The 16095-nt window shown below is 46.0% G+C and overlaps 2 protein-coding genes across 6 annotated transcripts in view; one reads left to right on the forward strand and one right to left on the reverse strand.

The window, feature by feature from the left end:
* Positions 1 to 760: 760 nt before the first annotated feature.
* On the reverse strand, positions 761 to 5162 carry CEP20 (centrosomal protein 20). Of its 5 annotated transcripts, none has more exons than XM_066198383.1 (5): positions 5082 to 5162; positions 4410 to 4607; positions 3734 to 3818; positions 2723 to 2862; positions 761 to 1197 (listed from the first exon to the last, which is right to left on the reverse strand). In XM_066198383.1, exons 1-5 carry the CDS (start codon positions 5107 to 5109, stop codon positions 1121 to 1123), a joined length of 528 nt encoding a protein of 175 aa, XP_066054480.1. In that variant the 5' UTR covers positions 5110 to 5162; the 3' UTR covers positions 761 to 1120. The 5 variants fall into 5 exon arrangements, 3 of the variants coding, with proteins under 3 accessions (XP_066054480.1, XP_066054479.1, XP_066054481.1); XM_066198382.1 differs by having other exon boundaries at positions 2723 to 2865; XR_010723256.1 differs by having other exon boundaries at positions 1110 to 1197; positions 2723 to 2812.
* A 3667-nt stretch (positions 5163 to 8829) lies between these two features.
* ABCC1 (ATP binding cassette subfamily C member 1 (ABCC1 blood group)) overlaps positions 8830 to 16095 on the forward strand; it is a 46130-nt gene continuing 38864 nt past the window's right edge. Inside the window, exon 1 of the mRNA XM_066198217.1 lies at positions 8830 to 8926. Within this exon, the coding sequence (XP_066054314.1) occupies positions 8879 to 8926 (48 nt within the window). The 5' untranslated portion in view covers positions 8830 to 8878. The remainder of the gene's footprint in view (positions 8927 to 16095) is intronic.

Here is a 16095-nt window from a genome sequence, read left to right on the forward strand (position 1 = left end):
ACTGCTGAGCCTTCAAATGGATAAAGGCAGCCTCTCTGCAATTCCACATTACACTACAGGCTGCTTGGAGAAATAAAAGTATCCCTGCAATGCTGACTCCAATCAAGATAAAGGCAAAATTTCACAGTGTGCACAACTTGGGGTCCTTTCAACTTCACAAACTGCAGGTTCTCTTCCTCTCTTTCCCCCTCCAATGTACCATTTATCTGACAATAAAGGTTTTTAAAGACCTGACTCTAGAGATTTATTTACACAAAACTGCTCTCAGAACCACTAGATATTTTTAACATTTATGCATTTTGTTAAAATGAGAAGAGAAAAAATAGATGTTATTTTTTATGTACCCCAGTAAGTTTGGCTTTTAAAATAAATTACCATTTAAAAACATGTAAATACCTCAGCTAAAAAAGAGTTCTGGGAATCAGTAATCTACTATCAACTTTATTTTTGGCTTTGCCTGACTTTGAGTTTCATGTTGTTTGGGAAAAAAACCCCAGAAGTTCCTTCCCCTCCCATTTACCCACTGTTACACTGTACAATTTATAGCGACTCCCAATGGAAAAAACTTACTCCCATTTGTTTGCTGGCATGAAGATAAATATAGTCCCCATTTCCAGAGAATTAAAAACCACTATCCCTCTAAATCACTTCCATTTTCTATCAGAATTGCTTTTCCCTTACTTATCTGAAAGGTGCAGGTTCTTTTTAAGAAGAATGATTAAAATGTTTTGTTTGAACACTCTCAAAATACCACACAGAATAAAAGTGAAAAATTTTATTCAGAAACACAGGTAAAACACACAAAGATGTAAGTGCAGAAATTATAAGTTGTTATATAAAAATTTATTGGATAAACCCAGTATATTCAGGTGCAATTCTAGACACAGGATTCACTAATGCGAGTCCCTGTACAGTTTTCCTTCTATCAGCACTGGGGAAAGAGAGCTTTGCTAACACTTTTTAAATTGACAATAACTATGACCTTGCCATCCTGTCTCATGAGTAGATGTTACAAGCTAAAATGGTCCCACTGGATTTATTGGAGAAATTTATGCAATGAAGGAATGTCCTAAATTAAATCTGACAGACTTTGAAATGAGAAACTAGAAAATGAAAGATATCATCTCTTTATACTTTGTAAAATAAGAGGCTCTTCGATGTTCATGCCAGCCATCCTTCCTGGTTCTGGAATTCTGTCTGAAAATGAAACACAGACAAAAATATTCTCATGCATCTGGAGGTCCAAGGTGTTCTTCTACTTGTCAAAGGTTATCTTCTACTATTATCAACTCTGATGCACAATATCATCATAGAGAACCCAAGCAATTTTACAGATAAATGTTTCCAAGCAGCTGTAGAGGATAAAAGCTTTGCATCACTAAGATTAGACTTCAGAGAACTTCCAACTCAGCTGTAGTGAATGAGGCAAAGAAACACCACATTCCACACCTTTTATCAGGATCCCCAGTCTGCTGGAATACTCCCACATCTAAATAAAAAAGATAATTTCTAAAGTGAAAAGCAAGTTAGATGTTAAATAGGAGACTTGGCAGGTTGAGTTTATGAATGGACTTATTACCTGAATATGCAGCCTAAGGAAAAGAGCTGGATAATCAGTATTTTAAACCCCAACACAAGCAGAAAGTGATTTCAGGATATATTTATTTAAAGGTTCAAAGCCTTAAAATTTGTATGCTTTTGTTTACTTCTAAAAGCAATGTGTTGTTGTGTTTTATGATTAATCCTGAGTTCTGTAACTAACTGTAACCAATTAAATCTCCATGTGAAGTTATATTGGAGTCAACAGGGCAGGGTGACCCTGCAGTCAGTAGAAACAAGTGTACTTAAAAAAAAATTCTCCTATACACTCAGTTTGTTTTAAAAATGGAGAAATTTCTGACACAAACAATTGTGGTCTAACAAAGATGTAACTTATAGAAGTTCTGGTATGGAAATTTTGTTTCTTCAGCCCCCTCTTCTGGCAGAAGAAAGCCAGCATTGTCTCAATGAATTAACTATTAAAAAACTGTTAGTATTTCTCGCACTTCTTGGATGTCAGTAAGACGTCAGGCTTCATACTTTTGAAACTTTTGGCTACGAACCAAATAGTTTGTAGTATTAACAGGAGAGTAATGAATTTTCACAGTAAAAAATGAAGCAATATGCCAAGCAGGCTCTTGGACGGCAAAAACTGAACCAATGATCCTTTTCATTCTCTAGCTTAGGTGGTATTAATTGTAACCAGTCCAAAAGCAGAAAAGGCAAATAAGATTTAGCAGTGTTTACTATAGAGCAATGAACTTTGGGCTCAAGCTTTTGTGGCAAATAGGATATGAATTATGTTCTCAGTCAGAAAAGGTTTATGCCCATGTAAAGAACTGACAGGTAAGGAGTTAAGAACTTTCTACAGAATTTAGGTTAGACCAGATAAGAAACAGAGACATGCCCACTATTAAATATATTTTATTGAGAATTTAGGTTAAAATGTTGTATTAAATTCCCAATATAGTGAGACTGTCTCTAGTTGACCCTTTTCAGATTTCTAATAATGTCAGAGAGTACAATTTGGCCAGCTGAACTTTTAGGGAAATGGTGAAGCCAACTGGTGCCAGATGAAAGCATTCCTTGCACAGAGCAGGAGGTATACAGTGTCCAGCTGCATGGTACAAGAAATCTATAAAAGTCACAGATTAAAGTTCTGCAAAAACAACATTGCACCCACCTTTCTGATTTCTCTCTGCAGCTGGTTTGCCAAGGTTCTGCTTTGGATGAGTCAGCAGAGACACTTTAGGAAGGACATTCTGGGCACTTTCTTCTTTACCACCATGTAAGAAATGAGAGAGAATTCCATACAGGAGAGGTCTGCTTAAGGGGGAAATTACAAAAGTAGTCTATAAAGTCTATGAAAAATTGAGCATTAAAAATACACCCTTCCCCCAGGACTTCTCAGATCTTAATATTTACTTCTACAATATGTACAGGCGTCTTTAATGACTTAAAACACATCCAAGTACCAATACATAAATAAGCACAGACCTAAGCTCCCCCTGAACACCAACACTGCCCTGAAAAGCTCAGACTAAGAGACACCCTCCACTGAACTCCAGCTCCCCTGGCAGGTGAAGAACTGGAGTGTGTTTAGCACAGGAGCACAGATCCACATGCTCACCCGTGGATCAGATCTCACAACAGGTCAGACTTTGGTGGGCTACAGGCCACTCCACCACAGCACATCTCAAACTTGGCTCTTCCTGAGCACCTGACAGGCTCAGGCAGCACAAGCTACAGAGAATGCTCAACGTGTCTGAACCTGCCTCAGCCCTCAGGTCATTAACGCAGTTTTATTGGAGCACTCTGATTTTATATCTAATCTCACAGTAATATTTTATTGCTCCACACAGCAACTCACAGATATGAAAAGGGCAGATCTACTTTTTGTAGAAAGCAGACTGTGTTGGTAAGAGAGTTGTGTTTTGGTGCACAAGGGTGCTCTCTGGAGAATGCCACCGTGTTGGCAGAATTCGGGGTTAGTTTGGAGTATGTCTGAAAGTGGTGCCGTGTTTGGCATCGTAAAACAGAATCCAGCATATTAGAACAGGCATGGGATCAGCCACATTTCAATTGGTCAGAACACTTACATGGGATTTATAATGACACTAAAGAGAAAAATATACTGGTTATACAGAATATGGAATATACAGAATATACTGAGCATTCCAAAATTCCTCCTTACACTGATTTTGCACTTGTATCTTCGACTACGTTCAGCTCTTTGGCAAGAAATTGTCTATCCAAGGGCACTTCAGGCTGGCCAGATTCTGAAAAACAAAATCCCTGAATGGTAAGAAAACTGTCAAGGATGAGCAGAAGACTTCAAAAGACCATGAGCGCACACACCTCCCTTCTAGACTATTAATAACTAACAGTGTATTGTAATTCCAAGAGACTCACTTGAGCATTAGTGATTCATACTGATATAATTTACAATAGCACATTACATTTTTTATCTTCACTCTTAAAGAATCTAAGAAAAATATTAAAGAAGTCTTACAGTACAAAGATAAACTCATCAGGCAAACAACTCTTCCTCTAACTACTCTCAGGCATTTCAAGAAATTTGAGCTTGCAGGCTGTTACCAGGTTTTCTTGCTCTTGCATCAACTACTGTGTCAAAAAATTTATCTCAAGGGCAAAGGAGCGAGAGAAAGTTTTCTTGAAAACTAATGGAGTGATTTGGCTTAATGCTGTAAGCAGAGCTGCGGAGAGGTTGTTTGTACCCTGTTCATTCCCAAGGGAAGACAAGATTATGCAGCTTGTCACACTTACTAATTCCACAGTATCAATGGAATTATTCAACCAAACAATCACAGATTACTGTTACAGCGATGACACAAACTCATGGCCAGTACCTGCCGTCAGAACAGACGCTGTGTATTTATACTTGTTGTACTCCAGGTACTCCCGAATGAGCTCATTGATCAGGAGGTTCTCCCGGGACAGCGCCGGCCGCGGCTCGCTCTGGTCGTCCAGGGCATTGAACACTTCAGCTCTGATCCTCGCTTTGATCTGGGCAAGAGCTCCTCTTTTTTCCAGTGTGTCCTTTAAAACTATCACCATAAAAAAAGGCGCGTTAATTTAAAGGCAAACGCGTTTGCAGCAGCACTAATGAGCCCCGATACAGAATGCTGGCCTGTGCCCAGTGCAATAGCGATAAGGTATCTGCACCCGCGCACGTGCCAGTTCCCACCACTCCGGGCAAGTCACAGATAAAAGTTAAGCCTTCAGAGAAGTCACAAATACAAATTTCTTTTTTTAGTCGCAAGCATACGTTCTGGCAATTTAAGAAGCAGACGCTACTGCACCGAGATGCGTTTAATACTGAAGTATACTGAAATACAGCCCACGGTGTACGACGGGGGCAGCTCCGACAGACGGGGGAGCGCCGAGGGACGGCATTAGCGCCCGCGGCAGCTCTGAGACCCATCTGGATGGCCGCGGAAGGCCGGCGGGCCCTCCCGGCGGCCCGACACGACCCCGATCCCGGCTCCGGCCCCGATCCCGGCCCCGATCCCGGGCCCGACCTGCTTTGAGCTCCGCCACCGTCGCCATGGCCGCGCCGGGACCCGGATGGCGCCGCGCGAACTGCGCAGGCGCGGGGCTGGGCGGGAGCGCCCTGAGGGGACAGCGCGGGGCAGGGCGATCCCTGAGGGAACAGCGCGGGGCCGGGAGATCCCTGAGGGAACAGTGCGGGGCAGGGCGGTCCCTGAGGGGACAGTGCAGGGCTGGGCGGGAGCGCCCTGAGGGGACAGCGCGGGGCAGGGCGATCCCTGAGGGGACAGCGCGGGGCAGGGCCATCCCTGAGGGGACAGCGCGGGGCAGGGCGATCCCTGAGGGGACAGCGCGGGGCAGGGCGATCCCTGAGGGAACAGCGCGGGGCAGGGCGGGAGCGCCCTGAGGGGACAGCGCGGGGCAGGGCGATCCCTGAGGGGACAGTGCAGGGCTGGGCGGGAGCGCCCTGAGGGGACAGCGCGGGGCAGGGCGATCCCTGAGGGGACAGTGCAGGGCTGGGCGGGAGCGCCCTGAGGGGACAGCGCGGGGCCGGGAGATCCCTGAGGGGACAGCGCGGGGCAGGGCGATCCCTGAGGGGACAGCGCGGGGCAGGGCGGGAGCGCCCTGAGGGGACAGCGCGGGGCAGGGCGATCCCTGAGGGGACAGTGCAGGGCTGGGCGGGAGCGCCCTGAGGGGACAGCGTGGCTCCCGCCCGGCTGCTGAGGGAGCGGCAGCTCCAGGGGATCCCTCTGCTGGCAGACAGCCCGCGGGCAGGGTCGTGCCGGGCTGCAATAACCAGCATCAGCAGCGGCAGCGTGCTGCCCGTGGAGCTAGCGCTCGGTGTCCCGCTCTGGCCGCCCGCAGTCCGGCCCCGTCAGCTGGGCGGAGTGTCAGGGTTGCCGTGCTTTCTCCCTCCGTGTTTTTAGAGGTTGGCAAAGATCGGGGAAGGAAACGGGGAAAATGAGCGAGAATTTGTCCCATGCGTGTGGCGGAGGAGTTTTGCACCGAGTCCCTGACACATGTATTGTTGATTAAAAGGACTCGCCGAAGCTGAGCTTCTAATGAAAAGGACTTGCCAAAATGTAACTGGATACGGGGTGTTTTGCAAGCCTGAAGATCCCTGGCGTGTCTGGAGACGTGTGTGTGTGCTTCGTGTTGCTCGGATGAGTCAAGAGTGTTTATTTTGTCAATGCATTAAGTATTTCCCAAAGGAAATACAGCCGGTGTGGGTGAACAAACTGGATTTGCTGTTGTCTAGATGGAGCAGCCTGCTGGGGCTTGAAGGAAAATGTGAGGCGTCTTAGGCAATAAAGACGAGACCAAGTGTTGGGGTTGGGGAGGTCGTTAGGATTGTTTAGTTCTGTTTGTTTTTACATTTCCTCTCAAAGCAAATGTTTATATGACAGTCTTCCAAAGCATCTCTGGTAGACGTCAATAAATAAAATTTAGGAAAATCAGAAGTGATGGCGAAGGCAATGTGTTTCCTTAGGCCAGCAGTGGCTGTCAGTGAGTCAGAGCAGTGCTCGCCCCTGGCCACCCTGAGCCCGCTGCTGGATCCCCAGGGCGACTCCGGGGACAAACAGCTGCTTGCGTTCAATGCTGCGGCATTTTCACAGTCTAAACATTTTTCTCTGCATTCTTACAAACTTCTCCGTGACGTTGTGAGCCGCTCTTCTATCACATCTGATTTCCCGTTGATAAGTTGTTGTGGTTTTCCAGGGTGCTTCAATTTCCTGTCCTGCTTGTGTTTGTATCCCACAAAAAAAGGTCATATGGAATTTCGTGCAGTTCTTTTTTCTGCTTGCAAGGGAATCTCCTTTCTAAACAAGATTTCAGTTTCTAGTTCTTGTATTAATCTGTGTTTTAATAGATGCTGTTAAAACAATGGTTTGTGAAATCCACATTCAGTGACTTTCTGGTACTCTGAGGCCTTGGTTCTGTATTTGTGCAAGTTTGGCCTTGTGTGAGCTCTGGTTTTTCTCCTCCACAATAAATAGTTTGAATCTGTTACTTTTTTTTTTTTTTCTGAATTCTCTTGCTTCCTCTCACATTAATTATTTACACTGTGTTTTGACTGTGCTTTGGTTTACAAGGGAATAGAATTAACTGGAAGAGCACTAGTTTGAGGTGGAAATCCGAGAATCATTATTTGAGGACAAACATCATTGACATGGAGCATGACAGTTAGTGACATTGGGACAATCTGGGGCTGAAAGAAAAGTATTTGGAATGTGAAACTTAAATTTTGTTAGTCTTTTAGCTTACAGTAGTATCTTGAGAAAACTGTGGGTAAAAATGTATCTTTCTAGACACTCCTCAATTCATGCTTATTTACTCTCTTCTGCATATAAAAATAAAGGGAATCGAACATTTAGCTGTTCTCTAGCAATACTATAAAGATTTTAACATGATACGGATTAAGGTTTGGGTTAAACTGACAAACTCGTAGAACTCCTGACACCCAATGTGTGTGGTTTGATCTTTCAGGGATGATTCTGCTCCATCCATCAATGCAGATGAGGGCTGGGTTGGGCTGGACTCAGCTGCTGCTGCTCTTCGACCTGACACCCTGAGAATGTGGGATCCAGGGGGACAGGCCAGAAATATTGCAGTCAGATGGACAATCTGGCCACCACGAGCACAGCTCTGAAAGTGCAGCTCTGAAAGTGCAGGTGAATAAAGCAGTCTGGGATATATTTTTTGTATGTGTGATGCCTGCCTTTAAGTGATATGTTAAATAACAAGACCTGTCTCTTTTTAACAACTTTGTCTGTTACCATAATTGCCCTGGATGGACAAGAGCATTTTAAATTGAGGTTTGTGTGATTAAAGATTTCAGATGTTGCTGTAGAGTACCATGTAACCATCCTGCTATTTCCTGCAGCATGTGATGCCATTCCTACATATGTACCACCATACTCCAGCTGCTCTGTTCTGGTGCAGTAGTCAGGCAAGCTGTGGATTTAACTGGTGCATTTTAAATAGGATGTGAAGAGTGCACTGTGAGACACAACCCGCTGCAACCACAGGGCTGTGCAGTTAGCTCACCTACTACATATTTTGATGCAGATCTGGTTGTGGATGAAGTTGTTTTGTTTCTGTTCGTGCTAGTTAACTTGAACTAGTTTCGGGCACTGAAACCAGTACAACTGGTTCATGCTGAGAAGTGAGAAGTGAGCTGTTTGAAGGTGAGCTTAGGCTTTCCCTGGGGCCTTCCCCTAGGACCCTGCCTCGGCTCAGTCCCGCGGGGCCCGGGTGCCAGCGGGGCGCTGCGGTACCTCTCCTCGGATTCCCTGTTCCCAGGGGCCGGAGCAGTGCCACGGAGAGGGAGATGCCCTCATGCCCACCGCTGGCTCGGGTCCAGCCCGGCTGGCAGGTGCGGGTGCGAGGTGCAGGAGCCTGGAGGGGTCCCTGCCGGGTGGGGCAGCTGAGCCGAGCAGGCGAGCGCGCCTGCGGCGCTCCGGGGGCAGCGATTCCGCCCCGGCTTCGCTGCCAGGAGCGCGGGGCATTCCTGCGCTGAACAAAGCCACGCGTCGGGCTCCGGCCGAAGCTCCCGGGCCCGTCGCGGGCCCCGATGCGAGGCGCTGGTGCTCCCGCGGGACAGCCCCGGAGCCCGCCCGCGGCGCGGACCCGCCGCCCCCGCCGAGCCGAGGCCGGGCTGCGCAGCGCGGGCGGCGGCGGCGCCGGGCTCGGCATCCCCGTGACGCGGAGCCAATCAGGGCCCCGGGCTGGCGCTGCCGGCCCGGCCCCGCCCGCCGCCGCTCGGCCGGGAGAGCTGTGCACGGGGGACGCGCTGCCGCGGGGGTCCGCGGTCGCCTCGCCGCGCTCCATGGGGATCGAGAGCTTCTGCAGCGCGGACGCTTCCGAGCCCTTCTGGGTGAGCGGCGGGAAGGGGGCTCGGCGGCCGCCGCCGGTGTCGGCACCGGCGCGGAGGGATGGCGGGGAGCCGGGTGGGGCCGGGGTGGTGACGGAGCCCGAGGGGGCTGGCCCGGCAGCGGGGGAGCGGGAGCCCGCGGGGCAGGCGCTGCCCCGGGCGCAGCGCGGGGGCTGCGGTGCCCCGGCCGTGCGAGGCGTGAGCACCGGCGGAGGGGCCGGGCCGTGCCGTGCCGGCGGCTCGTGGTGTCCGCCCGGGCACGATGCCCCACGGCCGGGTCGCGGAGCGGGCGCCGGCGCGCCTCGTGTGCCGGGCTTCCGGCGGGGAGATGCTTGGAGGGGGGAACTGGCGAGGGGCTGCCTGCCCGGGAGACTGGGAACGAGCTCCCGAGTGGCCGGAGCAGGTCTCTGCCCACGCGTTCGGCCGCTCGGCTGCGTTACTCGGGGCCGTGCGGGAACAACAATAACGGTGTGTGGCGGCTGCCGCCACTCGAGAGCGGTGCCCGCCCTGAAGGAGGCCAAGACGCGCTTTCTGCAGCTTTATCGTGTGTTTGTACGGCAATATTTTCGCTCTTCCTTATCGGAGAGTGGTGAGCGCAGGTGCTGTGCGGGAGCTGAAAGGCAGCTGTGCGCAGGTGAGCGATGTGAGGACGCTGCGGTGGGGTTCGCTCGGCTGAGACACGGGGTCCTGTGCGGGGGCACGCAGGTCCTGGCAGCAGCGAGGCACCTGGGAGAGCAGGACCGCAGTGAAGATTCATCTCGGGAGCAAGCTGGTTGTATGTAGAAGGAGGTTGTGGGGATGAAGGGAAGAGCTGGAAGTTAGGAAAATAAATGTGGAGTGAGAGCTACTGAAGTCAGTGTAAGGAAAAGAACTACTTGTGTATTCATCGGATGTTTGCCAAATAGTTTCGAGCTAATGATCTTCCTTACTAGTGAAAAAATAAGATAGAATCAGATGTCTCAATAAATACCATTGTACTATTTATCTCAAGAACTATTGGGATATTACTTAGTAGATATTTTTAAAATCATCAAGACTAAGACAATTAGTTTTTTCCAGCTGATCGAAAGTGACTCTGCTAACTTGCTTTTATATTGCTTGCACTAATATTTCTTTTCTGCTGTTTGCCAGGTTTTTCAGAACTGGCTAAATTACGAGTTGCCATTATACATATTTTTTTCTCTTCCCTAGACTTTTCATTTGGGAGGCTTAAGAGAATGCGTGTTTCAGAATGAGTTTATGGAAAACCTGACTTGAGAGAGCAGTAGGATTGTGAAAAAGAGCTGCCAGCTCATTCTTTGAGCTGTGGAAGTGTAACATCAGGTAGACACAAGAACTGCATGTAGGATGTTGGAAGCAACTAGTTTATATAGGATTTCTGGCAGCAGATTCTTGTAGTGGGAGAACTGTTCTCATGTATATTACAGCCATTTCTGGTATTTTTGTAAAAACTACTCCATACATTTTTCCACTAGTTGCATTGATTTCCAGCGTTTTGGGATTTGTCATCCTTCTCCAAATCACATGGACTCTGCCTTTCATTTCTTCCAGCTAAAGATCCTATGGGTGTGGTTGTCTGGTTTCTGGGTTCTTCTGATCCTGCAGAAGAATAATTGTGCATTTCAGTGTGGGTTAGATGTGCCTGGAAAAGTCTTCCTTCATGCTGAACTTGTCTTCATAAATAACACTCTGTTTCCACTTTGTTGTTGCATCATTCTCAGTAGGGGAGAGTAGAAATGCCAGTTCGGCTGCTTATGGGTACTCTGGCTGCTGCTTTTTCTGACATTTCCGTTATTGCTGCTATTTAAAGCTGAAGTTGTAGTGGATTTTCAGAAATTGTCTATGTATATGCAGTGTTTACTGGGATTTTAGATTTGTCCTGTGCTAGGGCTGCTGTTCTTCCTGGCTTCTGGACTGCACTCTTGTGCTCCTCAGAGCTGGGTGATAGCTGGATACACCGTGGCACGTGTTCTTGCATTCTTGTGGTGGCTGCATCAGCTATTTTGGTTGGTCCTGAAGCCTTGCTAGTGGAGCAGAGGGATTTCTGGCCACCTCAGCTTCAAGGAGATGATGTGTTTTCTGTCAAAGCTGAGATGTGGTCAGCTCAGTTTTAAATTCTGGGGGAGACTGTGGCTGAAAGGACCTAATGGACCCTTAAAACTGTATGCTAATCTTCTTAGGCTTTGCTGGCCAGGATTTTTCTTGTTTGCACACCCAAGGAATGTTATTGTTGAAAGCTCTTGTCTGAGTCTTAAACAAATTGGTTTTATTTAATACTTACTCTGAAAGGTCAGGAACCCAAGGAAGATTGCCATCTTCTTCACTCTGTTTTTTACTTTTTTCTTTCTCACTGTCTAACCTATCTCTGTGCCCCTCCTCAGTGTGTTAACTTCACTGCAATCAGATTTTACTGCGCATAGTTCTTTTGTAGAACTTCACTGCATCTTGCTTCCTTTGAACTAGACAAGTGCCGTTAACCCTCGCTTGCTTTAGCATCACTGCATGTCTTGAAATGAATATTCCATCCATAATATAAAAAAAGGTACAGCTGTGCAAGATGATGTTTACTGATAGCTGTTGATGACAGTAAAAGCTTGAAAAACCATAGTGGACTTGGGATAATGTTTTGCATTACTTGCATTCAAGTTCAGTGAATTTAAGGGCCTGGTCAAGCTGTAAAACTTTGTTGTGCCCCGACACACACTGAGATAGCTTTGGCCAGTGTCACTGCTGTCTGGGCACAGTCTGTCATGTTTCAGCAGCAGCACACAAAAACGCAGTGGTGAAGCAGGATGAGGAACACTGTGCTGCCAGGTAAGCAGGATAAGTGTCAGAGCAGATGTAGAACTCACTGCGCACTTTGGCCTCCTGACCTGCCTGCCTGGAGATATCTGCACATGCACAGTTGGTGGTCTCAGTCCATGTGCCTTTTGAAATAATCTGCTGGGTTTTCTTTGAATGAAATCTTGGTTTCGTTTTTTTTCAGAGCTTGTAAACTCTGCAGTATCATGTTTAGCGAAGTCTTTTCATGTTTGAAATTGCTAGCGGAAGAGGTTGACAGTTTCTGTGACACTTTGAGATTTCAAAGCTGTCAGTAGGGTTTTATTGAAAAGAAGTGGGAAATATGCATCTGGAACTTTTGAGGTTCTTACTTATACATAAGGGCATGTGAGATAAATGGTTTATATTATATAAGTTCTTATCATGTTGCTCACAGGCAGACACTGTGTTTTTTAAAGTTAATTTAGATAAAAGTTCTTTATTTCAGTGGAAATTTAGCAGAACTTTTCCGTAGTTTTCATTGTTGAGAAATGATTGAAAGCAAGTAATTGCAGTCAGTTCTAGGGGAAAAGCGGGTTTTCAGCTTCTCTGTTTTGTTTTGAAAACTGAAATCCTGTAATGATTCAAGCTGTATCTCTGGCTGTGTAAACCCTGGCCTGTTTCTTCCCTGTTTGTTCAGAAAGCTTTTGTGAAGCCTCTTCACTGTTAGTAAAGAAGGGGTATCCACACACTGTTGCTAGGTTTAGCACTTTGTGTGAAAACAAGCAACAGAAGAAAAACAGACTGGTTGAGTGAAGGTAAGGCAGAACCTCACACAAAATCTTGGGGCTAACTTGGAGGGATTGGGCTTTGCTTCCTTTGCCACTGTGTGGAGTTCTGTTTGAGGCTTTTGGGCATGTTTGTCTGCCTAAATAAATGTATTTTCTTAGTGTTTGTCCAAAGACCTTATGTTTTGTGGTTTGGTTGCCATTGTTGTAGTGGGAGAGATCCATAATGTAGCTTAATAGAATTTTATTAAGGAAGTATTAATATTCTTTAATGCATTGCAGTTATTAACTGACATTTGTGAAGCAATACTGTGTGACACAAACAGCTGCTGTGCTTACGTTGCTTATGAGGACACCGGTAGTTTTACCGAAATAGACTTCTGAACTTCTGAAGGAAAAAACCCCAGTTTTCTTATGTAAGGAGCGGTTTCGTGTTCTGAAGATCTGTGCCGTCACACGTCAGATGGGCAGTGAATTGGCACGTCTCTCGGAGCCCTGCAGCTCTTTGCACTGTGAGATATGTCTTCGGTGCCTTTTCGGTGTGTTTGTGGCAAAGCCAGGGAGGGACTTGGAGGTGCTGTGGGAGGGCACTGGGTGAGCTTGATAAAAGCTGTGGGTTTAGTCTCTGCCCAAGAGTGTGCAGGTCACGAAAGTGCTTCTGTTCACTGACACAGGAAGGTCGTGTGTGCACAGCATTGGGAACAGAGGAGAAGCAGAGTGATAAACAAGGAAACCTTTACACGAAATGGTGTTTTACTGTAATTAACAGCAGATTGCGTGACTCTCGTGCCTTGGCTGTTGTGTATTTTAGTGATAAAAGCCAGCCTTTTGTCAGCTTTGCTTCCATTTATGAACACTTATGAACACGTTTATGAACATTTATGGTCTAAATGTGCGTCGAAAAATTAAACTTAGATTAGAAATCAAACGAGTATCCCTTGATCCAGAGTCGATCAATTTAAGGGAAATACAGGGAAATTAAGCCTGATAATCTGTTGTTGATGGGGATTTTCTGAACAGACGACCTGTCATTCTACAGCTGGCAATTCAGAACTGCTCAGAAAACTTCAGTGAGGGGGAAAAAACTCGGCAAAATGCCTGAATAACTTATGCTGTTTCATGCAATTACAATGCAGTTTACATCGAGACACTGTGCTATACTGGGACCCAGCGAAGGTCAGCCCGGGTCGGCCGGAGTCACTCTGGGTCACATCTCTAAAAAGCCTACTGCCGGGTACTGACCTTTTGCTTACTTTTAATAGAGTCAGAATTCCTTGCATTACTGTTTTCTCACCCTTTGCATCTGTGGTGGCTTCAGATACAGTTTATCCCAACTTAAGCTGTTACCTTGCTCTCTTGGTAAGATTATTACCCAGGTGTGTTCAAACTTCTCAGTGATTTGAACTCAAGGTACAGGCTATTGCATTATTAAGCAGAAACCCTGTGTTTGATGCAAGAAAGAGATGAGATCAGGAACTCTGTTCTTTTATCCTTTTAGGTAATAGTGATTTCAGTGAAAAACACTGCAGAAGAGTAAAAACAATCCTTAGGTTCTGAAACTAGATGTAGTAAATATTTTGTTGTCAAGTGGCCAAATGTTTTGTCATGGTACTTGCAGACACGACAGGGTTTGGAAATACAGGGTCTATAGAGAGAGGCTAAATTTTAGATTTGCAAGTGCTAATATAATCTGTTATATGTTTCTCTGACACAAAAAATAGCCATAGTTTGGTGACTTTTAGCTTCTTAGATTACTAAGCTCAGCTCTTGTAAATGCCACAGCTGCAGGTAATTTGTTAGCGCCTGCTTCTTATTTCAGGCTAAAGGGAAAAAACCACAAAATATGTTTTTTTTTTTTTTTTTTTTTTTTTTTTTTTTTTCTTGGAATTTTACACACAGTTCCAGCTGATGCAGTGCTTTCTATAATAAAGGATCTCAGCTTTTTGTAAACATTAGGAAATACTCACTTGTGGGTTTGGGACAAGGAGGTACAGACACCTGATTTAAGTTCAGGACCAGTTAGTGGAAGGTGGAAGGTGGAGGCTTTTCCTTGTCTGGGTTAACAAGTCAAATCTGTGTTATGTAAGTAATTACTGTTGAGAACGTAAACCATTAAAACCATTTATAACTTGCTAAAACCATTTCTAATGGAAAACATGAGAAATTAAGGGTGTTTTCTTGTCGCTTAGAAACAGTGGTGATTCCCCCCTAAGTCTTCTTTATATCAATGATAAAAATTTTTAGGAGTCGTGTTTATTATGTGATTATTATTTTTTGTATTTTCCACCTCTCGCTCTAACAATCTGCCCTTTGACAATATTAAGATGCTTAGATTTCAGAATTTCAAATGCAGGTAAGGCATGGTGTCTTCCCTTTTCTGAGGTCTCAATCTGCACGTGGTATTTTGGGAAGCTGGAAAACTTCTGTAGGGATTCTGGAGTACTTTTCTTGTACAAATATCTGTTGCTTGTCTTATCAACTTGTCAATCCCTGTGATGCAGCATGAACAGTAAGCACAACAGGGCAATCTGATGCTGGTGAGGACTGTGCCATGATCATGCTTGTTTAGGCTCCATTCTCAATATGCTCTTAGACAAATGGGGAGCCTCAGCGCAGGTTGCATGGTCTGACCCCAAAACCTGAATGGCAGAACGAAGATGGCATATCAGGTATCAGGGACTTCTTCAAAGCAAGGTCAGAGTTCCTTTAAAGCAGCCTTAAAGAGAAGAGGTCCTGTTCTGCACTTCTTTTACCTTGTAGGCTGAGCCAGATCTGCCAAATCTCCTGTCTGGGGAGAGGCAGGAAATTTGCTGTCCTAGATAGATGCCATGAGGCCATTGGCTTTTAGCCTACATTGAGAGTGGTTCAGTCAGCTCGTGGTTTTGTAGGTGCTACACTGAGAAGTTTTTCAATCCTGTATCTAGAGGCGGCAGATGGTAAGACTTCCCATTTCAGTGAGAAAGTGATGGTGCTATTATAATGAAAGTTGTCAGCTGCAATTACACTGTTAGTGCCTGAGAGAGCTAATTACTTTCAGTCAACTAAATGTAAACATTGCATTAAACAGAAAGTCTTTTACTGTTGGGGAGATAAGATTGAGAAACTTTATCTTGGTATTGCAAGGGAGGTAGTTCTTCTGTGGATGAATAGTGGGTACTCAATGTCAGTGTCAAACTCCATTTGAGGGAGGAAGTGTTGACCATGATGTTAAGATTCCAGTGTGATTTTTGTAATTTCATTCTTTCCATAGCTGTGTGGTAGTGTTTTAAGTCATTTTCAGTCACAGTTTGGTTCGTGCAGGTGGATTTAACAGTGTGGCTGGCAGCCTGCATGCATCTCTAGCACACTCGCACACAGCAGGCATGAAACCCAGCAATTTGGGCCTCTCCATTTCTGCCAGTGAGAACTTTAAAATGTGCTGTGGGTCGAGTGGGATTATTGATGTGAGAACAGGCAACCCCTGGCTGCTCACTTGACAGCCTTTCCTGACTGCCAGGAGAGGCAGCCAGCATCAAACACTGTTATTCCTCAGATTAGCCATGCTGGAGGCATGCAACTGTCCTTGGTCTGTCTTCCCTTGGCAAAGGCAGAATAACTGGCCTTTTGTGCTGCAACTCTGTCTTA

This window comes from Chamaea fasciata, unplaced genomic scaffold (assembly GCF_029207755.1).
Source record: "Chamaea fasciata isolate MVZ Bird 193981 ecotype frontalis unplaced genomic scaffold, bChaFas1.0.hap1 SCAF_16, whole genome shotgun sequence".
In the NCBI taxonomy this organism is placed as follows: Eukaryota; Metazoa; Chordata; class Aves; order Passeriformes; family Sylviidae; genus Chamaea; species Chamaea fasciata.